General features: G+C 44.3%; 1 protein-coding gene across 1 annotated transcript in view; it reads left to right on the plus strand.

Annotated features, from left to right (window-relative positions):
- The first annotated feature begins 10,181 nt into the window (after positions 1 to 10,181).
- Positions 10,182 to 25,545, plus strand: part of npr1a (natriuretic peptide receptor 1a) — a 36,895-nt gene continuing 21,531 nt past the window's right edge. The window contains exons 1-5 of the mRNA XM_031740511.2: positions 10,182 to 10,522; positions 13,845 to 14,585; positions 20,492 to 20,682; positions 20,779 to 20,892; positions 21,003 to 21,168. Coding sequence (XP_031596371.1) covers positions 13,877 to 14,585; positions 20,492 to 20,682; positions 20,779 to 20,892; positions 21,003 to 21,168 — 1,180 coding nt within the window. The 5' untranslated portion in view covers positions 10,182 to 10,522; positions 13,845 to 13,876. The remainder of the gene's footprint in view (positions 10,523 to 13,844; positions 14,586 to 20,491; positions 20,683 to 20,778; positions 20,893 to 21,002; positions 21,169 to 25,545) is intronic.

Genomic DNA, 25,545 nt, shown 5'->3' on the forward strand with positions numbered 1-25,545 from the left:
GAGCATGCGTGTGAAGGAAACGCGGGGAGCGGAAAAAGAAAAGAGAGAGAGAGAGTGTGACATGGGTAGAGAGGGCGACCGGGAGCAGCGTTTTAACGGGCTACAGCCTATGCAGTGTACCTGGAAGAGTGCAGTACTGTTATTAAAAAGCCTCATCTCTTCAGTACTTTTCGGTGTCTCGGCTGATTTCTGCCTGCCTCACTACTCCACAAAGTGGAGGGAGTTAACCCCGAAGGAGGACAAACTTCGGCCCTGGAGGAAGCATCTCCCCTTGCGTCTCCCGACCACGGTCAGGGGACTGACGGCGAGGAATGGTTAACACTGGCGACCACGAAGGGACCCTTTCACGGTGTCAAAGGAGTGGTGAGCACTGAGAAAAACCGACAGGCTAAAGCGGCTAACGATAAAGCCGAGTGACCGTAATTACAAGTGTATTGGCTAATAGCTAAAGCTGGGCAGACACTGTGATTTTTTCAGTCGTGCGATCCAGCTCCTGCTCAAACTGTACGATTGACTCGCAGGGGTTACAATTTCATAGGTCACGATGCAGGGTCTCACACTATACGGCCCGATGCTCTGATGCGACCTGAGTGCTCACACTGTGCGTCCATAAAAATTAAGGTTATAACAGAAAATCTGTCGCTTGCTCTGCCTCTCTGTTTCTCACTCACACAGACACGCACCATCAACTTTGTTAAATTGCTAATGAAAAACATTGATCAGGCAGCTGTGATTGAGCAGCAATGTAAATCCAACTATTTTCACGGTTGTTGTGGTCGTGATAATTTTGTGAGGCCACATCGAAAAGGCACGGATGAGCTTTCCAAAGTCCTACAAGTGCCTCCATCGCTTATGTCCAGATCACACGCTGCACAGCCGTGCTGCTCCGTCTTTTCACCGACGTTTATGTGTTTGCGCGTGCGCAGTGTGAGCGGCTGCGGTGACACCCTCACGACCAAGCGATTGATGATCAGGAGCTGGTTGTGAGGTGTTAATCGCTTCTCGTTACCCCACGTATACTACACGATGCACGACACACGATGAAGGCCAAACTCGGGCCAATCACCAAAACGGTCGCACGACTCAAAAATCGTCTCAAAATGGGCCAAAAATCGCACAGTGTAAGCCCAGCATAAGCTAACTCGCGATGGCCGCTGCTCGCCATTCTCGGGAAAACTACGGACTTGAGACCAATTATTCCAACCCATTCATGTCGCTGACCAGTGTCTCCGAGGGTGCCGCGAGCATTAGGGAAGCTAACAAAGACAGAGCTGTGACTAAATGTGAACATATCAACCCATTCCTGTGTGCCGAAAGTTGTACTAACACACACGCTAATGGAGAGGATGTACCCAGCCGCAGTTTTCCCGCACGAATCCCTTCGTCGATGCTGAATGTCGCAGCTACGGCCGTGAGGGAAACACAGGCAGCAGCATGAACTATTATCCAGCTCCTACTCCCGAAATGAAAATGCACTATCTAGACTCAAACTCATTGTCCCCCGCTCACATGAACAGTTTTGTACACCGCACACCGGCTCAATTTAATGCAATGTTAAATACACCCATGCAATGTGTGCCTTCCAGTAGCCTTAATGAAGCCATAAGCTATGGGCAAACCACTACACAGCATAAACCCCGCTCAAAACCAGGCAAGACCCGCTGTGTGCCCCGTCAGCCACCATCTGACAGTGAAGAGGACGCTGACCCTAGAGAGAGAGTCCCCACTCTACGTCCGGGCCAATATGACGGCACCACACCGTGGAAGGAATTTCTGCACAGGTTTGAGAGCTGCGCTGAAGCCAACTATTGGTCAGAAAAAACAATGACAACTCAGCTTAAATTCTGCCTAGTTGGAGCAGCAGGGGCTATTATCCACAGAAATCCCCGCTCATCCAAATGGGATTACCGCCGCCTGGTGGACGAACTGGAAACTGCATATGGTCCTTCTTCTGACCATGCAGCTGCTGTTGCTGTAGAACTGAGGCAGCGAGTGCGTAAACCTGGTGAGGCCCTGCATGTTTTCAGAGATGACATTTATGGGAAAGTGGCTGTTGCATATGGTGATAGAGCAGAGATTGAACAAGACTCTATAGCTGTTGAAGTTTTCACCAATGGGCTGGGTGATGCAGAAATAGTACAGAAGTTGCTGGAGAGGCACCCAGCCACACTTGCCTGTGCATACGAAATAGCCCACCAACACGAAACCACTAAAAGGGCTGCATCTTATGTAACCAGTGCCATGCAGCAAGGAGCCCGTAATGCAGCTGAACGCCGTCCCCGAGCTGCCGTCGTCAGAGAAAAAGACAAAGACGAGACTGTTGCTGAGCGTGCACCTGCAGCTAGCCCCTCACCGAATCGTTTTGTCCCACGCACACCCTCGACAACACTGAACAATCACAGAAATTTTAAAAGGAGTGGGGTTCGCTGCCATAACTGTCAAGGTTGGGGCCATGTCCAAAAGCAGTGCCCTTCCCCTCACAAAACCACCAAGGCCTTAACATTGAACAGTAGCCCTTGTGACAGCCCAAAACCTACCGTGCTCCACCTTAAGTGCCAAAGCCAAGAAATGAGTATCCCCATGCTCCTCTACGAAGTGGAGGTATGTGCTGTCTTGGACAGTGGGGCCCGGAGGAGTGTGCTGCCGCTGCCCTACTACAACTCCATCCACCCAGACGTGAGGCCACCATTACAGCCCTCAGTTGTTGAGACCTTGCTTGGTGTGGGACCTGGGGACGTGCCAGTGCTAGGTGAAGCCCAGATACCTGTCAGTATCAACAATCGACAGGTGGATGTTGATTTCCTGGTGGCAGATATAGCAGGAAATGAGGTGCTGCTTGGGCATCCCTCACTCAAGCCGAAGCACGTTTTGATTTCGGCAAACGCCGCATCATCCTGTTCGGTGAAGAGGTGCTCTACTACCAAACCGAAGCTAGTACAAAGTCACACGCAGTGAGAATAGCTAGAACTGTGGTGGTGGAACCGGGGCAAGAGTATATGGTGAAAAGCAATGTGCATCCTGGTGCAGCAGCTCGAGGTGACATGATGCTTAGTCCCACCAAAGGTTTCGTTGAGAAGCACAAAGTACTTATCGCCAGAGTCCTAGTCAATGCACAGCCTTCTAAAGCTGTCCCACTTTGGCTTTTTAATCCCGGCAATAAAGCAGTAACAATTAAGGAGGGATCCATTGCCGGGCTCCTCCAGCCAGCTGAGGCCGTGGAACCCTCCATGGTCTCCCCAGCTGCAGACTCACTGACCAGCCCTCCTGTGATTCCTCTGCACCTGCAGGAGCTCTATGCCCAGAGCTCCACAGACCTCAATGAGTATGAACAGCTCCAACTGAAACGCTTGCTTTGCACTTATGGACATGTGTTTTCTACAGGGCCTGCTGACCTGGGCCGAACCAGCCTTGTGCAGCACGACATCATAACCCGTCCTGGTGCTCCAGTCAAACAACATCCACGAAGAATGGCAGGGGAAAAGCAGCAACACGCTGGTCAGCAGATCTACGACAGCCTACAGAGTGGTCTCGCCCAACGCAGCTGCAGCAGCTGGGCCTCGCCCATCGTTATGGTGCGTAAGAAAGATGGGACATACCGTCTCTGCATTGACTACAGGGCTCTCAACGACCGCACCATAACAGACGCCTACCCGCTGCCCTGCATTCAGGACACGCTGGACACACTCTCGACTGCCAGATGGTTCAGCACATTAGACCTCGCATCAGGCTACTGGCAGGTTGAGCTGACGCCTAGAGCACGCAGGGCCGCCGCTTTCTGCACTAGGACAGGCCTCTTTGAGTGGAACGTCATGCCATTTGGACTATGCAATGCCCCGGCGACGTTGCAGTGGCTGATGGACCGCGTCCTGGCTGGCATGCAGTGGGAGACCTGCCTGGTCTACTTGGACGACATCATTGTGCTGGCTAAGGACGTGTCGGGGATGCTGCAACGGCTTGGCCAAGTATTCTATAGACTTCAACAAGCTAACTTGAAGCTGAAACCTGCCAAATGCTGCCTCTTTCGCCGCAAAGTTGCTTATCTTGGCCATGTGGTGTCCGAGCATGGTGTGGCTACCGACCCCAGCAAAGTTCAAAAAGTTCAGATGTGGCCTGCACCTATGTCCATCCATGAGGTCAGACGCTTCATCGGCCTGGCCTCATATTATCGCCGGTTCGTGAAAGACTTTGCCTCTATAGCCGAGCCCCTGCACAACCTGACCAAGAAGAACGCACATTTTCAGTGGCATGCTGAGCACCAAGCAGCTTTCGACAAGCTAAAGTGTCGACTCACCTCTGCCCCTGTTCTTGGCTATCCACTTGACCATGGTGAAATGATACTAGACACTGATGCCAGCGACACAGGCATCGGCGCGGTGCTGTCACAGATGCAGCAGGGCGTGGAGCGTGTGCTGGCATATGGCAGCCGTAAGCTATCGAGAACTGAACAAAACTACTGCACCACACGACGTGAATTACTAGCCGTCGTAGATTTCACGTCCCATTTTCACCAGTACCTCCTCGGACGGCCTTTCAAAGTGCGCACAGACCACAGTAGCCTGTGCTGGCTAACAAAAATGAAAGAGCCAGAGGGACAGTTAGCTTGATGGCTCGAGAAGCTTGCTGAGTACAGCTTTGAGATCATCCACCGTCCAGGTCGAGTGCACACCAATGCTGATAGCCTCTCCAGAAGACCCTGTCGCCAGTCCTGTCCATGCAGAGTGCAGGACCCACCCCTCCAAGCATCTCGGGGGGACCAGTCATCGGGCGGTCCAATGTGAGTTGGACTCTGACACCAGCTTCCTGTTGCTGAGTCCGGTGAGGGTGGAGGGACAACCGGCTACTACAGCGGTGTGTCCAGTGGGGGTAGGTCATAACACCCCTACACCAGACACAAAGACTTTAGACCAAACTGCTTTTACTATGTCAGACATTTTATGTCAAAACACTCCTACCAACACAGACGTCTCAGAACAGATAATTCACACTAGCACAGACATATCACACCAGAACATTTCCACTGGTACACACACCGTAAAGCTGACTGAGAAAGTATATGTGGCTGAAACTCTTGATACTGCTTCTCTGTTTCATGGCTGGACCATGGGGGAGCTGAGCCAAGCCCAGGACGCTGATGCAGACATTGCACCCATACGCGCCTGAATGGAGGCCAGCAGTGAGCGCCCCCCGTGGACTACTGTCTCGCCATGCAGCCCGGCCACTAAGACATACTGGGCTCAATGGAAACGGCTCTACTTCAGAGATGGAGTTCTGGTCCGTCGCTTCTACTGCCTTGACGAGACCCAGTTCTACCCCCAGATTGTACTGCCACGCAAGCTACAACCAGAAGTGATGAGCCAGATGCACGAGGGGCCAGTGGGCGGACATTTTGGTGTCGAGAGGACTGTGGCCAGGCTACGAACCCGATTCTATTAGTATCACATGAGGGAAGACGTCGCTCTTCGGTGCCGTACTTGTACCAGCTGTGCATCCAGAGCCCGACCCCAGAAGACACCACAAGCTCCGATGGGAACTGTCCGGGTAGGAGCCCCAATGGAGCGCATTGCGCTGGACATTATGGGACCACTGAATGAGACAGAGCGCAGAAACCGATATGTGCTTGTGATACAAGACTACTTTACAAAGTGGACTGAAGCCTTTCCTATCCCAGATGAACGGGCTGCAACCGTTGCCGAGGTTGTTGCATCTGAGTGGGTGTGCCGCTACGGGATACCTCAAGCACTCCACAGTGACCAGGGACGCAATTTTGAATCTGATGTGTTCTAGGGGGTGTGCAGTTTGTTTGGCATAGACAAGACTCATACAACGCCATTCCGACCCCAGTCAGATGGCCAGGTTGAACGTTTTAATGCCACTCTCCAAAAGATCCTGGCCTCCACAGCAGAGCGTTGCCATTGGGACTGGGACCTGATGATCCCGTACGCTGTTATGGCCTACAGGGCGACCAAACACAGTGCTACAGGTTTCACCCCAAACTTCATGATGGTTGGCCGAGAACTGAGTGAGCCAGTGGACCTTGTCGCAGGTCTACCTCCTGATCCAGACAACCAACCCTCAGCTCCAGAGTATGTGCAGCAAATGCGTGAGCGGCTGAAGCTGGCCCACCTCATCGCCAGGGAAGCCCTGCGTGAGTCAGTCACGCGCGCAAAAAGGCAATATGACAAGAACTGTTGCCACACACAGTACAAGACTGGAGATCCTGTGTGGTATCTCATCAAAGGAACACGTCACATCAAGAATAAGGTCAAAAAGTTCCTCCCATCGTATGAAGGACCATTCTTTGTCCTGGGGCAATTGGATGACCTGGTTTATCGGATCCAGAAGAACCCAAGGTCTAGAGTGAAAGTTGTCCACCATGACCAGCTAAAGCATTATCGCTGCTGCGAGCCCCTGGACAATACCTGGGTCCTTGATCAAGCTCATCAGTGGCCACCTACGGAGGTCCCACCACCAGCTTTAGAGGATGACCCAGCAGACCGTGATCTGGGTCTGCACAGTCTGTTCTCTACTGCAACTGGCAATGGCCCCAGCTCCTCTCAGCCATCTGTCTCTGTTGCAGCTGATCCCGCTCCAGTTGTGGTGATCCCATCGGCACACAGGACACATTTCTGAATTTTTCCAGCGTTTTATTCTTCCCAAAACATTTAAACATTCAGAAATAAATAATTTGGTTTGATAAAATGTTCTCATAAGAAAATGAAAAACTATGGAAATTAAAAGGTGCACAACTTTGTTTAAATTAAAAATAAAAATTTAGTTCATAAAAGAAAATTATATTTTTTCATTTCATTTTCCAATTTTCCTCCCACACTAATGAAGCTACTGAGTACGAAGTTCTTCAGTTATTACATTAAAAGTACCCAGTGCTGTTCATTATTGTAGCAGTGGGGTGAATTTAAAACTTTTCTATCAAACTGTTGCCATGTTTTGTTGTTTTCATGGCTCAGTCTGACTAGTTTGATTGATGTAATGTAGTGACCTCAGAGAAGAGCAGCAGAATGAGTGTGTACATGACAAATGGTTTTACTGTCTGTTAAAAACTGCAAACACAAGTGTTTGCAGTTTTGCAGACATGAGAAAGTGTTACCAGAAACACTTTCTCATGTCTGTGTTTTTTTAAATTGGAAATTTGAAGACGAACAAAAGGAAGTAAAACAACATCATTAAAGCTCGTCAATCAGTGCTTTTCTGTTAATACTCACTCAGTTACTGTCACCACTGGTTTTGGTAACAAGCTCACAGCTTTGAGCCGATTATGCACTTGTTCTCAAGATATGTCCCCCTCATAAACCTTTCTGGTAGCAGCTATCACAACCACAACAGGCAGAAGAAGATTTTTTTCAGCGTTAGATTTCATGCAGTTTGCAGTAAATTGTTTACCACAGACTTTTGATCACACAATTGTGAATTACAAATATTTTCCTCCTGAAAGTAAAACTTACAAATCCATTTGACATAAGGCTGCAAAAATCCTCCTGTCCACACCTTTCAGTCACAAATTGACTCTTAGCTTCTTCAATAATTCCAGAAGCTTTGTGCCGTTATATAACTCAACTGTGTCCTGTTTCGGCTCCAAGCCATGGTCAGCATCATGTTTCAGTCTGACTTAATTTTTTCTGGGCTCCACAAACAAAAGATTCCACAAAACCTTTCAGCTGAAAAACTTTATTAACAAACAACATTGGGCTGGTAGCAGCTATGTGTGAAAAAGATGTGGACTCCTCTGGCTGTCACAGAAGCTCTTCAGATGCCACTCATATTTTTGTTTGTAGTGTCTCACCTTTTAAAGCAGTTTTTGCTTTAGTGCCTTTTGGATTTTCTGCTATCGTTTGAGTGCTTGATGTGCTTAGGATTGGTTTTGCACAGAAGCGGTGAAAAGACTGCACACAATATGCGAACGTCCAGACGTCACACTGTTCCTGCTCTGTGGGCTTTGTTGTTGTGGAGGTTTAATCAGTTTCCTGTGACAAATGTTCCCTGTGAGATTAATTCTGTGTGATTATATCTCAGCAGACAAATAATTTCCACAATTTCTATAAATATGGCTTTTATTTCAGTCACTATTTACAGGGTTTAAAAAAACACTAATCCCTTAAAAATAAATAAATGATAAAATAATCTTCAGAGGTACAAAACCATCACCTGCTGAAAAAAGCAGATAGCCCATAAGCTGGACAGGGAAATGGTGTGTCACTAATTTAGAAGATCTTCATTTAGCCTGGGAAAAGAGTTTGTTGTTCTGTTTTTTAAAAAAAAGCCGTCCATAAAGTTTGAATTCATTCATGTGTTTATGCTAAGTTTGGTTTTCAGATCTCCTCGTTCAGGAATAACACTCATCCTCACAGCAGAGTCAGACCTGAGCCTTGGCACAACTTTGTGTGCCGACTGGACACTAAGAAACCGTTAACGGTGACTGAGTGCTCCTCTCAACTTGCTGTCTGCTGTCTCCTGTTCCAGGGTTGGATGTTCATATTAAACATGTTTCTACCTCATGCTCCTCCAACCACTGCCAGCATCTTACACTCAGCGAGCGCTGTGCAGGGGCGCCTCTTGAATTTTTTCAATGGATGGCCATATGGCGACCACTAAAAATATTGGGGTAGCACACCAAAACAGCGCAGGGGTGTAGCAAAGGTGAGGAGGTTATGACAGGAAATCGTGAGGGACATACAAAGTGACACAATATGAATGGCAAAATTGTATATGCAGGAATAAATAACAGGTTAATGTTTCAACTCATTGTAGGCTGTCTTCCTCTCTCTTGACCTCATGTTTATTAAAATAATACCAACATACAACAGCCTTGCTAGGATGGGCCAGTGTCCCCCCTGGCCCCTCCTTGTGGTGACCCTGGCTGTATGATGTCAAACAGAGAGGATATCCTCACAGTCAATTCAATTCAATTCAATTCAATTTTATTTATATAGCGCCAAATCACAACAAAAGTCGCCTCAAGGCGCTTTATATTGTACAGTAGATAGCACAATAATAAATACATCAGTCATCTCATCATAGTTAGTTTACCTGTATGAAGGAAGAAAAAAAATGATAAAGTTTCTATTTTCAGATCAGCGTTCACTTCATATGGGAATCACAATATCCCCGTATGAAGCTGTGCCTTCAGGTGTACAGTTCAGTCCCAACCAACAACCACAAATCATGTTTTCAGTAGCTTCACATTGTATTTTTCTCCAGTAGCCACAGCACAAGATAATACTTACAAGGTTCTGTTGGCAGAGAACAACCAATCAAAAGAGAGGAACAGGGTGCACTATAACCCAGACACAGAAGGATTATTCTGAATACGGAATCATGCAGTGTCTCTAACAGAATCAAGAATAAAAGGAGGAAACTGCTCACCTTAACTGTATTTACTGACTTTCTTTGGAGTCGACTTGCTGTATTCAAGTGTGACCTTTACAGTTAAATAAGAGAAACATTAATGTGTTTTCATTAACAGGAGAGAGTGGGAGGAAGGTAGGATACATGTGAGAAAGAGAGCAAGAGAGTCCGAGTATGAGGGTGGGTGGTGATCATTTCCAGGAAGAGGTACAGAGAGGGAGAGTTTGTGTGTTTCCAAGCGACTTCCTGGTATACCGGGTGTATCCTGTTAAAACACACACACACACACACACACACACACACACACACACACATTCTTTGGTTCTCTATGTATGTGTTGTGCATTAACTTTATGAACAATAACACACTTGCAGTGTGACGTCATGTGTGGCTGTTAATGAACTTTAAAATCTCTCCTTGCAAAGAGGTCAAAGGTCAGCAGTGAGTTCAGAGATGCTGGAAGTTTGATGAGAAACTGATCAGTCATTTAACTTGTTAACTGATCTTAGATAATTCTATGGAAGTTGAACTTTTACTGAGCAGAAGGCAGAAACACGATCATCTGTCTATAATCCATAATCACCCTCACCCACAGTCATTTTACTCGGGGTTCAATCAGACTAATCAACTGACTAGTACCGGTATCCAATCAATAAAACCAAGTGAGTAGCTGCAGGCGGCCACCAGGGGGCTCCATATCCACATGCTCACGTCAGCAGAGCGGCTTTATCCGGATTTATATAAAGTTTTTGATTAAAAGTAATATTTCAGTGTATCAGCGTGCGCAGAGCACGGCAAGGAGGGAGCGGGGCACTGCGAGCACACATATATATAGCATGTGTCACTTTGGTAACTGAATACACGTAGGTTCAAGGACGCGCTTCAGTTCGCGTTTTCAGGACTGCCCTCTTACCCTCCACACCCCCTCAGCAAAACTTGCGTGTGCGCGCACGGCGGGAGGCTGGATTATTACCGGGATGGTTTGTGAGCGCGGAGAAGCGGAAACGCGCCGGCAGTAGCGGGGCGCGAGCCTCCGGTGAGCCTCCGGTGAGACGGAGTTCCCACCGAGTGTTCACGAGGCGTCCTCCTCCGCGCGAGCTGCAGCTGAAAACAGCTGGATGTCATTCTGCGGACACACGGAGCTGCGCTGAGCGCCGAACAGGTAAAACAACGTCAGCCGCTCCTCTATTGATGAACTTACACAGGAGAAAGGCGCCGCGCGTTTAGCGACCAAGCAGTTAATCGAGTAGAAAGTTGTTTTTAGTTCTTCTCTTAGTCTCTGTCCTGGTCACGCTTTCAAATGAACGAAGACTCTGATTTTCCTTCTTCATCTTAACCGAAGTCTATCTGCCTTCAGACACAACAGCCCACCACTAAGAATACATTCAGTTCTACTTGATTTATACATCGCCAAATCACAACAGCAGTACCCTGCAATAAAGCAGTGAAAGCCAGCAATCATTAGGCACTTGGCGACACTGGAAAGGAAAAACTCCCTTTGAACAGAAAGAAACCTTCAGTAAAACCAGGCTGAGGGAGGGGCGATCGTCTGAGAGACTGGCTGGACATGAGGGGACAAAATATTCATAATCGATCGCGAGAATGATACATTTGGCATCCACGAGATCATTGACTGTTTTACATAACAATAGTATTATTATTAATAATTAAAATCATGTGTGAAGCACACAGACACTCAATGGTCAGATGGACAGTCACCTCAGAATGAAAGTGAGAAACTGTTTGTTTTTTTTAGTCTGAGGTTTGATGTGTGCACAGATCCTGATCCTAAAGAAGCTGAAAGTTTAGAAACAGACCTCAATGTTGACAGCTCTTTGTTCCCTGAGTGATGTGTTTGAGTCTCACTGATGTTGCAACAACACTTATATAAGACTGAAGACGGTTCGGGCAGCTGAGTGTGTTTTACCTCCATCTCTGGAAAGTAAAGTTTTCATCAGCATCAGAAATCCTGATGTATTCAAAGACACTTCAGCCTGACTGAAGCTGGCCTATACTTCTTCTTCCTGTCAGATTTCCTGCTGCCTTTTCTCACAGCAGCCTGCTTTCACAGATTTATTCATGTGCTCATGTGTATGGAGAAATGTGGTGATTAAAGTCTGATTTTGTGTTTCCACATACAGAGAAGCTATGTACACATTTCAACATCACACATCATATTTCTTTGCGTTACCTCCCACCATTTGGACAGACCCAGAAACACACGCTGCATTTGAAAGCTGGGATATGAGGGGGTTTTAATGGATTCTTGAGTTTAAAGAGGGACCTACATTTTGGTCAACAGCTCAACAACAGGTGTGAGTCATGTAGGCTGAAAGCCGAAGAGACCAGATCATCTGTACTCTAAATGTGTGGAATCATGAACAAATTAACATGACCATAACAACCATAACCCTTTACTTAAAGAAAATGCAATAAGGGAGATTTCAAAGTTATTAGGGAGTGCCCAATTCTGTTGATCTGGACGTAGCGTTTTCAGTGGTAGAAACATTTCGTCACTCTTGATCAGCTGATCAAGAAACTGACCTCACAGCCCATTGTTCACCAGTGGGGTTAGTTTGAGTCATTATGCAAATGTATGTAAAAGATTGGGGAAATTTACAGCTGAGACTGAAGAAGTCACTTGGATGAGTGATGAAATGTTTCTCCCACTAAAAACACCAGGTCCAGATGAATGAGCATGCATCAAGACTTATTACGGAGTGGTTTTACTCATACAGCACAGCTGATGAATTTGGAAGATAAGTGGCTCAGGAATGAAGGGTTTGACATCCCTGGTGCAGATACTGGTACTGCATCTGAAGCATGACGCCAATGCAGAAGCACTCAAATGTCCAGCAGGGTGCAACTGCTTTGGTCTGATTATACAGAAGTCTAGGGGAAAATGAGCCCACTCCTCACCTGATCTCCGACCTCATTACACACTTTCCTGATGAGTTCATGATCTCAGCCCCTAGTTTCAAATCTATCAGAATCAGAATCAGAGAGACTTTATTTATCCCCAAGGGGCAATTAAGATACAACAGAGCAGCATGACGTTGAAGATAAGGACAGGGCATAAACAGGCAATAAGAATGAGATAATAAATACACAGAATATACATTATATACACTTTTAAAATTTCACCGTTTTAAAATTAAAATTAAAGTGACTGAAGTGACTCTATCCATCCATCCATTTTCTTTCACCCTGGACTGGTGACCAGTCTATGGCAGACCTGGTTTCAGTTCTTACTGAATAAAACATCAGGTACATTTTGGAGCTTATTTATTCACTCTCCTTGAAATCCAGTCATCCCTGGAGTGCATTTGATGAAAGAGAGCCAATTAAGTCAAATGAAATGATCCGAGCTGTCAAGTTGCTATAATGCGAGTGGACTGATTCAAGACATGTTCGTTGTTTGGAACAGCTGACGAACTAACGCTGACGCCGCTAACATTGTGTTATCTTTGACCTCTGCTTACCTCATTCCTTGTATTTTATGGGATGAATTAGTCCTGTTTTAGTATTTTTTTTTTATTTTTTTTTTTTTAGTATTTTTAATTCTCTCCTACCTTGTTAAGGCGACTCAACTCAACATTTTCTGCATTTGTTTCAAATTAAAAGCCCTCTTAGCTTTGCAGTACAGAAACTGTATGTCCATATGTCAGTGAGACTCTTATTATGGAAACCCAGACTGCTTTTATTTGAAGAACTCCGGAACATAAGTGGATAAACCGTGCACATGTGCTTCCTCACACAGGTGTTACTTTGTCACAGCACTGTATAAATGAGAGACAGAGAAAGATGACAAAGGCAACACAGGTAGAGCAGAAAGATGTGAGGAAGAAGCTGATGAAGATGTTCAGATTAACTCGTGGGCCGTTGAAAGGAGTCACATAGCTCTGCAGCTCTGATCAAAAGGGACTAGGAAGCTGGGGAGGATTTAGAGTTTGATGAAAACGTGCAGTCAGACTTCTCCCATGTGTTCGTTTAGCTTTTAAAGACAACAACTCATTTTATTCACAGGACCCTGAACTCTGATGTGTTCTCTCTTCACTCTTTAGTTGGCCTTTCCCTCACACCTTACTCTTATCATTCACCTCTGTTAAGTTTTACAGCTCTATGTTACCAGGAACAGATGGACTGTAAGAGTGTGACTGCTTCACTGACTCTCACAGCAGCAGATTAGATCTAATTGTCACTCACATTACTCATTAATCAAATGGTAAACATGGTCAGGCCGCTGTTTAACAAGCAATTATCTTGGACCGGCCCAGTGGAGGACTTCAGCTTCATGTCTGCAAACACATGGCCACGTGAAGGATGGATAGATCCCACTCAGTGATCCCACATGGAAACTCGGACAGACTTCCCAGAATTCCCAGCAGCTTCAAGTTTCAGTAGTTGTTCTGATGAATAAAGGTTTGTTTTGAATTTTCTCTACAGGACACGCTGATTAACACTGGGTTATATTTTCCCCACAGCTCATCTGAAAGGTTATTAACGCCTCTTCATCATGCTGTCCTGGCCCTGTCCCTTGCTCTTCCTGGTCCTTCTTCCTGCCCAATCAGCTGCAACCTCTCTAACTGCTGACAACAGAACGGAGGATCTTCAGGAGGTCACCCTGGCAGCAATCTTGCCTCTGACTAACACTGACTATGCATGGGCATGGCCTCGGGTTGCGCCCGCCATCTACCAGGCATTACAGCAGGTGAACTCTGACCCCTGGTTGCTACCAGGTCTGAAGCTGCAGCTAGTTTATGGCAGCTCAGAGAGCCGCGACGGCTTCTGCTCAGACTCCATAGCGCCGCTTGTAGCCGTCGACCTCAAGCTGTCCCACGACCCCTGGGCCTTCATTGGACCCGGCTGTGACTACTCATCCTCACCTGTTGCTCGCTTTACCACCCACTGGGATGTTCCCATGGTGACAGCTGGTGCCCGAGCAATCGGCTTCAATCTGTACGCTGCGGTCACCAATACGGGCCCCACTCACAAAAAGCTGGGCGAGTTTGGTGTCAGGATCCAGGAGATGTTTGGCTGGCAGCGGCACGCCACAGTCATCTTCAGTGACAACAAGGATGCCAACGATGATCGGCTGTGCTACTTCGCTGTGGAGGGGCTGTATGAGTTGCTGGGCAAACGTAACATCACTGTCCACGACCACGTCATCCAGGGCGACGTCAACTACAAGTTGATAGTCCAGGAGATCCGTGACAATGGCCGAGGTCAGATTCCTCTTCTGCTGCTTTCATTCCTCATGTTTTAACAGTTGTTGTTGTCTTTGTCCCGCTGCTTTCTGTTCCTCCTTTTCTCTAAAATTACCTGCTTAAAAGCTACGCTGTTGCTGCTCACTCTTTAGAAGCAGAGATCTCAAGGTAACTTATTCTTTTACCTTCTCTTCTTCATGCCATTCCTTTTATCCGAGATGATTCATGATCTTGGGGAAGATGGCTTTTCAGCTGCTTCTGTTGCCTAGTTTCAACTCCTCCGGCCTTGCTTCTTTTTCATTTCTTTTTCAGACACTTCAACTGGTTTAGCATTATTTTCTTCATTCATTTTGTTCTTTTCTTTTCCAGTTTTCCTTTTTGCTTCCTTCCTTAACTGAGTTTTTTTCTTTTCATTCTTTGTTCTTTCATTCTTTCATCAGATCAGCTGTGATGCTTCATTTGCTCTCGTTTTCACTGATTGTTTTTCTTTCATGACTCTCCTCCTTCCTTCTTTCCTTTCCTCCCTGCCTTATTGTTGTTCTCCTTGTTAAATGATGGTTAATTATTATGAGATTTTTATCCTCACTGGTTAATGACTGACTTCACCTCTGTGTGTTTGGGTGCTCCTACATGTTTGTGAGGAATAATTTCAGTTTAAGACCTAGGAGTGGGGACAGTCCTGTATTATGGGGACACTTAGTTGGACCTCTGCGTGACAGTTCAAACGTCATTTTAGAGGAAAATTATATTTTCAGTCTCTAACTTATTAATGGAAATGAGTTCATGAACAATACATGCAGATCGCTGCTTTGGACTTTGATTTGCAGTCAGCGGTGAACAGCGTCAGACAGACGACTAGAAGTGTCACTCATTTAGTTTAGTCTTCACTCGATGACAAGCGTGTTCATGGTGTTTGGGCAGCACTGACTGTTGAAGGTGACTGAAACACATGTGCATGGGCACATGAAGGGCAGTGCGAGCAGGAAATGCCTTCTGGGTATCTGGAGTTGGAAATGCTTTGCCTGATATCAGGTTCAGTTTGTGGGTAATGATGTGAGTGAGGGTATACAAGTACAGAAAACAAATGTGTGTCTGTGTGTGTGTGTTTGCTGAACACACATGTAAACAATCAGCCTGTAATTTAGTGCAGAAGAAGAAGCAGAAGTGAGCCTGTTTGCTGTGTTTCTGCTCCTCGCCTTTAGCACGTTTTTATTGTAACCATCAGTGAAACGCTGCTCTGATGGTGTGAAAACGTTTGCAGTGACCTGCATCGCTCGCTGATGTCACAGTGTGAATTAGATCATGAGATCAGAGCTGTGTGACATGATGATCATCACAGACACGCTATCGTCCTTTAACCAACACCAGCTGCTGCACCCAGCAACATGGACGTCCTAGTAATTACCTTTGAACCCACACCCAGTATTGGACACTACATGGAGAAACCTTATGAACACAAGCGTGCTCATACACACAGGTGTGTACACACAGAAACACACCATCTTGTGCTGCTGCTGCCTCTAAAAATATCTTGTGTTATTAGAACTGTTGTTGTTACTAGGGTATCATCAGGTATCATTTAGTTGGGGCTTGAATCTATTTCCATGGTCACATGGACATAATGCTCACAGGATAAATCACACTTTAAGATGAACACTGGATAAAGTAAGTCCTCAGTGTGTGTGTGTGTGTGTGTGTGTGTGTGTGTGTGTGTGTGTGTGTGTGTGTGTGTGACAGCATTAATCAGTCAGTCCTGTTTTCTTTTCTGCTTCCATTAAAAGCACTTTTGGCTGCAGACAAAACAACATATGACTTTCTGCCTTTCACATGTGAAATTCTCAGCATTCACATTTTTTTGTCCACCTTGGGGACTCCTGTGGACAGAAGGGGGTTGGGTGGTGGTATTTGTCTTTTTTCTCTGAGAGTTGATTATTTTCAGGCTCTGTTAGAGCAAGGTGGGGGATGGAGGGTGTTTTTGTTTTTCTCATCCCACATTTATTCTTGATTTCTCTGGAGAAAAAAATAAATTCAGACCATGAAGTTCTCATCAGTTTTTTTTATCAGGAACAACCCCAACAATACCCCACATCAGTGTGGGAGTGGTGAGAAAGTATATAAAACATGGATAGCCAACCAAGATTTCACTAAGCGCCATCCATGTTGGTTTTTTATTTCAGGAAATGACCAGGAGAGAGTGGCGTGCTAAGTTATCAGCCAGTGCTAGCTGATAATCATTTATGAACTGAATCATTATACATTCGCCAAATTCTGAACACATTTTAATGAACACCATTCTTGTGATTTTAGCTATCCACAATAATTAGTTAACACAGTTTTTATATATTGATTTGTTTTGGGGGTTTTTTAGAGACCTGGAATGTAAATATGCCTGTCTTTAAAGGACTTTGGGTCAGCTTCTGTTGTTTAAATGTGGTATGGGCTATAAAGAATTGCTTGACAATATTTTTTCATTCAAAAAAAGTTTCAGTTCAGTGGGATACAGTGAGATCAGGTTAATTGGTGATTCTAAAGTGTACATAGGTGTGAATGTGAGTGTGAATGATTGGCTGTCTCTGTGTTAGCCCTGTCATTGCGGAATTGCGGAAGAGAATGTATGTATGGATGGTAAGGTTGGGCGATTGGATGAATATATCGACCATCAACAATAGGCTGAGCCTTTCACTGATCGTTTTTACAAGACCTATTTATTTATTTGCCCATGAGTAAGTTAGCTAATAATGTTGGTTGAAGGTAACAGAAGCAGCCAAGGGAAAAAATAATAGGGCTGTTTTAATGGCAGCGTCTTCCAGCTGCGAGCAAATGAACCCTCCTCAGCATGCGCCCAAATGTAGCAATTCATTTACTAAATGACATAAAAAAAAAACAACCCCACAATGGTGGGGAGGGAAACAAAAAGAAACTGGCTTCTTTTTTCTACATGTTTACAGGCTGTTCCAGTGTTTATGTGTCTCACACACTTGACCAAACAGCAAATACAAAATTAAGCAAAAAGTAAGTTCAAAATCAAAATGTCTCTTCCAGCGAACATTAAAAAAAAAAAAAAACTCTTATGTAAAGTTAAGTTTTTTGTGAAATAAATAAATAAATGAATAATGTAAAAAGTAGCTTTATTAATACTGAAACAAACATGAAAAAAAGGCAAAATATTCCCTCCAAACAAAATGTGTAAATTTTAAACCCGCAAATAAATCCGTGCATGATTACATTGCTCTGCCCATCAAAAAGTCACCTGCAAGAATACATCGCCTATCGGCGGTTATTGGACTGACGAATGTCGGTTGGAAAAATTTTACATATCGCCCAACCTTACTGGATGGACAGTGAGACACATACTGGGTGTTAGTATCAATCCGATACCAGTGTTGGTATCAATACTATCAATACTTGCCCACCGCTATTGATTATTGAGCTGCTTGACAGACGTGCAGGAGCTCCACACAGACAGATACCTGCTGGTCAGTAACATCCAGATAAAATCCCTAAACTGGAGCCTAGCTTTCTTTGACGGTCTGTTAATACAGTAGCCTCACAGCAGCCAGGACATATTTGATCATATGATGTCATTAAAAATGCTCTAAAAGTCTCTAACAGCACAAAAATGGTCCAGAGGTCCAGTTCTGGTGAATCCTAACAGACAGCTAGCAGCCTGTGTCACTATCCTCCTGTCAGTCAAAAAGGGCACGTACCCAATAAACCCCAAATAATGGGGTAATGTAAAACTTGTAATATATTTACACCTCTCAGTTTTTTGACTTCAGAAAGGTGCTTGCTCTGTCCTTTCTGCTTCTCAAAGGTGGTGCCTGGGTCATGGACTGCTGCTTTGGTATGATGAGATATGATTTTAGAAGATGAAGCCAAAACTGGTTATGAAAGGTGAAAGAGCTACAGAAAGTTGTGTGGGTGTTTTTTTGATAACAAATGAGCTTTTTTGAGACGTTGGCAACAAAAAGGTTGCGCAAAGCCTTTCTGAGGAAAATGAACTGTGAAGAGTTTATTGAATCTGTCTTTATTTCTATTCCTGCCTAAATCTGTCCCATGAAAGGACATGTGGGTCTGGTAAAAAGAGGAGGACGTTACCAGCTCAGGCCTGTCCCTAACATCTGCATGCTTAAAGCAGTCACCACAAGTCTGAGTCCCCACATTAGCAGCAGGATTTGAGACGTGACAGGTGCTGTAGTCTTGGACTTTGGCTCCAAACTTCAATTTAATTTTAGTCTTTATTTAGGCATCTCAGTTTTTTCTTAGATTTAATGTAATTCTGGTTGACTAAATATCATAAGATTATAGCAGAGTATATCTAAAGTTGATTCAGTGACTAAAATCTAAAGTGTAAAAGTTTGAGGGGTTGTTTTTAGCAGTGAGAGTTGCTCCACATGGTTTACAAATTGATACCATATGTGAAATTTATCCATATGTCTGTTCTTCCCTTCCTCTCAAGAATTGACATTTTGATCAAATGACTGCGCCTAACCTTACTGTAGAAGGAGATTCTTTTTCTGATTGGATCCCGTTCAAACTCGTCCCGCCTTTCTACGCAACTTAATTAGCTCTGGTTGGATCTCCCCTCTCTAGAATCATCGGGTGCACAGGAGGTGTGCACTAAGTTTGTGAATGCGATACCTTGAGAATTAAATCTCGGATGAGTTCAAACCTCAGTGACCTCAACCTAAAGGTCAAGGGTCAGAGGTCAAGTTTTCTGAAAATCTTATGAATGTGATAACTCGAGAATTGGGATGGGAATTGATAAGAATCCATCGATCCATCGATCGATTCTCTTATCAATCATCTTATCTTATCTTATCTTATCTCATTGGCTCCATTTTGAGAATCACCACCAGCAATAAAGAAATTAGGCTCATGCAAATTAATAGCATGCTATGGATCAAATGTTTGTGCATGTTTGTTGAGGTTTTTCCCCTCTTTGATATGAGCAGTGTTGAAGTTGTTACTCAAAAAGGCCATTATTACTCATATTACACAGAACACCTTTCTTAAAAGTAATGCAGTATGTTACTTAATTATTCCCGGGAGAAAGTAATTTGTTATACTACTCGTTACATTACTTTCATGTTACTCTGTAAAATAGCTGAAACACTCATAATCACCATTTAACAATATAAACCTGAGAGGCTACAATCCCACACTGAACCAGCACAAAAACATGAAATGTGAACAGGTAGAAAGGGAGGCTGCAGCTCATCTTTTTCTTTTACATGTTGAAGTTAAGGTTCTGGCTGCTGGGGTCGGCATTCACTCTGGGTTGTTGGCAGGCTTAGCAATAGCATGCTGTCTGGGCAGATGCTTACAAAGAACCAACGTTATGTTAGCAGCATAATGCAGTTGTTTCAGTCATGCATGCAGTTTTCCACTTTACCATTTATTCCATCCTTTTGTGCAAAAAAAAAAAATGTGACTACGTCACTATTTTCCCCCTCTGACACGTGAAGTGAAATCAGCTGATTGTAGCGTGAGTGCAAGAACAGATACGCAGGATCGATAGGCAGGCAAACTAACAGTTCCAAAGAATTGGACTACTGGGAACCAGTTTCCTAAAAGAACCAGTTCTTGATTCCCAACCCTCGAGAAGGACATTTCTGGAGTATCAAACTGACAGCACAGGTGTGTGTACTATGAGACTGAGGGGTAGCACTGGTGGTTGCCATTACATTTATTTTTCATTTAAATTTATTTTTTCATCAGAAAAATGGTCGTGGGTGAAAAGTATTGGTCATGGAAATTGAGAAGTCTTGTTGATGGGCTGGAATGGTGCTTTTGTTATCCAGGACTCCACGCAGGTCACACCATGAAGCACAAATCCAGTAATTAAGGTTTACCATCAAGCGTTGACACCTGTCTCTGTTCCTCTCCTTTATGGACTAACATTGCTTCTTCTTTGTTTTCAGTTGTATACATGTGCTGCTCCTGGGACATCTTCAGGACCTTGATGGTCCAATTCTGGAAGGAAGGGGTGGAGCTGGAGGACTATGTCTTCTTCTTCATTGATCTTTTTGCTGAGGGTCTGGACGGCAGCGCTCCCATCAGGCCCTGGTTCAGAGGAGACCAGGAGGACTATGTGGCCCGCAACGCTTTCAGGGTGAGACAAGATGCTCTTTCATTGTTAAGTTTTAAAGGATGCTCACTGATGTAAAGCGATCCGGTCAACTGATTACCTTGTTATTGATTTCATCAGAGTGTGAAAGTGCTGACGTATCTGCAGCCCCAGAATCCCGAATATCTTCAGTTTGTTGAAACTCTGAAAAAAGATGCAAAGGCGATGTTCAACTTCACCATCAGAGACTCTATGGTACAAATAACAATCCTTATTGATTAACTGAATCTGATATTTCAAATTTTTATTCAAATATGTGAGAGACTGATATTCATCGATAACAATCCCATGCTTTGTCCCCTCAGTACAACCTGATTGCCGGAGGGTTCTACGATGGGGTGGTACTGTACGCTCAGGCTCTGAACGAGACCCTGAATTTGCAGGGACCGGGACTGGGACCAATACTGGGACCTGTCCAGAGGCCCAGAGGAGATGAGGTGACCCGGAGGATGTGGAACAGGACAATCAAAGGTAAGGACATATTTGTCAGCGGGTGACTAATCAGAGCACAGCACTGGGCTGAAAATCGCACGTGCACTACAAGAAACCGAGTAAAGTAACACAGGTGTACCACAAAGACTTCTCTAACCAATAGGCCACACAGGAAGTCTGTGCGATCACGATGGGAACAAATACGACACGTTCAAAACCCCAACTGGAAAACGACACGTGGCTCTCTGATTGGCTGCCTGTGTATGAGTCTGTTTTTATGGCGGAGTCATTGTTGGACTCAGGGTAGAGGTCATAGACACCCAGTACTGGGTCCCAGTAAAATCTCAGCTTGGAGTTTTAGTTAGGATTCATTTAGACTCAAGTTTTGACATAAATATGAATCCAATCAATCCTGTAGGAAAAAGCCGAAGACAGAAACATAGGAACACATCAGATCAAATGCACGTGAAAAGAAACACAGACACTAAAGCTTTGAGTTTTATATTTGCCTTTATTGGATAGTGGCAGTGGAGACAGGCAGGAAAGTGGAGAGACATAGAGAGGATTGGAATCGAACCTGGTCCGCTGCTTTCCTTGCCATATGGTCACCTGCTCACCCACTGCGCTAAACTGGCTAAACGCAACTGCACAACAACTTTCACACACCTTATCACCCTGTCAATGCCTTATGAGCTGTGGTTGGTGGATGCATGTTGCTAATGTCGACAATGACAACAGAAGTTGATTCAGGTCACTGAAGTCTAGCCTGAGGTTCCAGTGGTAGTTTAAGTTAAAACACTGCTGTCACAATACGCGAGACAGGTCGCACCTGGACAGATGACCGGTCCGTCACAGGGCTGGCACTCAGAGACATTCACACCTGCAGCTAATCTAGAATCACCTCTTCTTCTAACATGCATGTGATTGGACCGTGGAGGGAACACCCGGAGTACCCAGAGAGAACCCCACACACAGGAGACAAACTCCTTGCAGAGGAACACGGTGGCCAGCTGGATTTGAACATAGTATGCAGTGCTGTGAAGCTGCACCACTGTCCCACCCTGCACAGCACTATTATTTGCTTGTGTATAAATGATGTTAGAGAACGCCCACTAATTACACGGCATGATGCTGAGTGTGGAACCCATGGTGAAAATGCCATGAATGTCCTGCATGGCAGAAGCTTCAGGCTTATTGAGGGGGGGCAAGCTGTATGGTATACATCGATCTAAAGTTTTGTAAAAGTTTTTAGTTAAAAATTGTTCACTGGCAGTTCAAAATACACACAGATAACACAGTTATCATGCTCCAGAACTTGGTGCTCGCAGATTTAGGTATAGAGAAAACAGGGCCTTTGAGTGCACAGATCAGGGACAGGCTCTCTTCTGTGTCATGCTGAACCATAATATGACATTAATCATAAGTTGGAAAATGAACACTTATCTAAGCGTTTGCAGGGGGTGAAGGACATTAATGTCCTGCTCTTCTGTTGTGCGCTTCTTTTTCTAAGCTTGTTGACAAAAACAATTAAAAAAAAAAGATTTTCATATTGTTCTCTAACATCTGTAAGATCTTAGTTGAGAGCTCATTTTAAGAAATGCAGCATTTTGATGGGGGTGTTATTGACACCCTGCAGGGCAGGCGGCGTGGACACCAAAGTTTGTGAATGCAATGACTCGAGAACAAGGCGACAAATAATTTTGAAATTGGTACCATAAGTGAATCTACTAAAAATCTCAGAGGAGGTCAGATTCTGGTCACCTGAAGGCCAAAGGCCAAGTTTCCTGAAAATTCTAGGATTTTTAAACTGATACCACAGATGTATCTACTGGGAGGAAGCCACCAGTGTTTTTAACAGTCTGCAATGTGTCTTTCTTATTTTTGTATATATTGCTCTTGATTGTATATATTTCTCCTGTTTGCTTTTATTCCTGCTGTCTTCTATTTATATTTTATTCCGGCATAGTTGGTTTGAAGCACTTACAATTTCGTTGTAGAATGTACAATGACATGTACAATGACAATAAAAGCCTATTCTATTCTATTCTATTCTATTCTATTCTTCTATTCTATTCTATTCTATTCTATTCTATTCTATTATTCTATTATTCTATTCTTTCACCATGAAAGCAAATGGAAAGAAAAACAACCTTAGACAGACAGCAATCCATCATAACGCTGTCCAATAAAAACATCCCGCCTTCAGATGTTGAGTCAAACTTCAATCTGTTGGTTTAGTTGTGAAAGAGCTGGAAGACAAACAGAAGGACAGACTAGACAAAAGATAGCAGGGCAGACAGGAAGGAGAGAAGAAGACTACAAACATGATGGGGGGGTGAGGGTGTCCAGGTGTAGGAAACGGATGTCCATCACAGGATATAACAGCAGCACTCAGCTGGAGATGAGCGCTAATCTGGTCTATGTGTGTATATTTGTGTGTATGAGAGAGAGTTTAGTTGGTCATGTATAATAAAGTTTCATAATGTATAAGAGATGAGGACGAAAGGCTTCACAGACCTGGCCAACCTGTTCATCTGCACCTGTGAGTCAGATGTGGAGCTCAATGTGAACCTGCTGACTGGTGCAGACAACGCTACACATGAATCTCTCAGGGTGACTTTTTTAATGAAGCAAACATGGTGGCAGGAAAAACCTCCACCTGGTTTATCATTCATTTACAGCACACACCGAACATAACATTGATTTAAAAAAATTACATAAAAACAATAAAACTGCTTAAAGGAACAGAACACAGCAGATATGCACTTCATCAGCTAACATGGTTAGATCCTATTTTAGTATACAGTGTGAATCACACACTGACCTCCAGCGTTCTCTTTCCATGTCACTGGTGCACTCTGACCCACAACCACACACACACAGACACGTTGGTCCAAGTGCATCTTAAACTCTCCAGAGGGGACTGGGTTACCACCCTGAGGTGGCGATGGGTGTGGTTCAGGGAAGGACATCTATTGATGGTCCAGCCAGTTTAGACTCAAGCTTTCATGTCTCATAATGACTTGGCTGTCAGACCATCCACCACTTACAGTAATCTGATATTAGTCTGATATGCTCTCTCCCATGACCTCGGTGACCTCCGAACTCTCAGGAAACTGAAAATGAACAAGTTTTATTGAACTGCCTGACACCACCAGCCGCAGCTAGCCCCTCTCACACAGCCTGGATCAATAATTTTTTTTGTTGCTGCAGCACCTCTTCAGCACTAACTTCTGTAGAAACAGTAAATAGTGTTTTACATGGATTGTATAGCAGTGGAATGCATATGAAATTGAGAGTTTTACTGTTGGAGGGAATAGAATTAAATGTTTTTCTATGCATTTCCTAACTGCCATGAAGAACCAGTTAGGTCAGTCCTGAAAACTAGTCTAAACTGGGATAAATTACAACTGCATTCTCAAAATGGACCAGCTCGAGCCTGATTTACTCACAGTGCTATTTCTGTTGTAGTATTTATGTAACCCTGTTTCCAAAAGACTTGGCCTACTTCTAAAAACAATGTAATCATTTACACTCTGTCAGGTCTCAAATTTAATTGAAAAGTCCAAAGACTTATGTTGAATTTGAATAAAAGACAGAAAGTTTTAATGCCAAAAGCAAAACAAAAAAATCTGAAGGTAGATCTAGCAAACTTTCTACACTCTAAAACATTTTTGTGAGCGTATAAAACAGTTTAATGGTTCAAGCAGAACCTTGACTGGCATAACATGACAAAGATTGGGAGAAATGTCAGCACACAGAGAGCACCCTTAGACCTGATTCTTTGGTAACAGTCAGTACATCCACACAGGAAGCTCAGACTCTTTCATGCAAAGAACATGAAACAGTGGTAAGGAAAAACTCCTTTTTAACAGGCAGAAACCAGAAGACAGGACAAGACATGCTGTTGAAGAGAGCCAGAGACTGATTAATACCTAATGATTAAATGCAGAGAGGTGTATAAAAACACAGTGAGTGAAAAAGGTGACTGAAGTAGAAACACAGGGGAAGCCACCAGCAGCATAACTAATAGACGATTCAGGGTCACCTGATCCAACCATAACAATATGCTTTATCAAAAAGAAGTTTTAATCTGACTTCAAAACAATAAAAATGCCTTGCTTTACTCTGCAACAGTCTGTCTCTTCAGAGAGGTAAAGATGAGCTGATACAGCTCAGAGGGAAACAAGCTAAACTTCGGCCATGTGCTGTTTTCTGTCAAAGTCAAAGTCTCTCTATTTGTCTCCCTTGGGAGATATTTTTTTCAGTTAAACCACACAGACCCCTTGCACTCCTCCAGACAATCACAAAAATGATACATATATACATAGAATAATAAAAACATTAAAAAGATTGTTCAGAGTAAGTAAATAAATAAATTTAAAATAAAAACACGTCTCCCCCCCCCCCAAAAAA

Source organism: Oreochromis aureus, linkage group 22 (genome assembly GCF_013358895.1).
Source record: "Oreochromis aureus strain Israel breed Guangdong linkage group 22, ZZ_aureus, whole genome shotgun sequence".
Classification (NCBI taxonomy): Eukaryota; Metazoa; Chordata; class Actinopteri; order Cichliformes; family Cichlidae; genus Oreochromis; species Oreochromis aureus.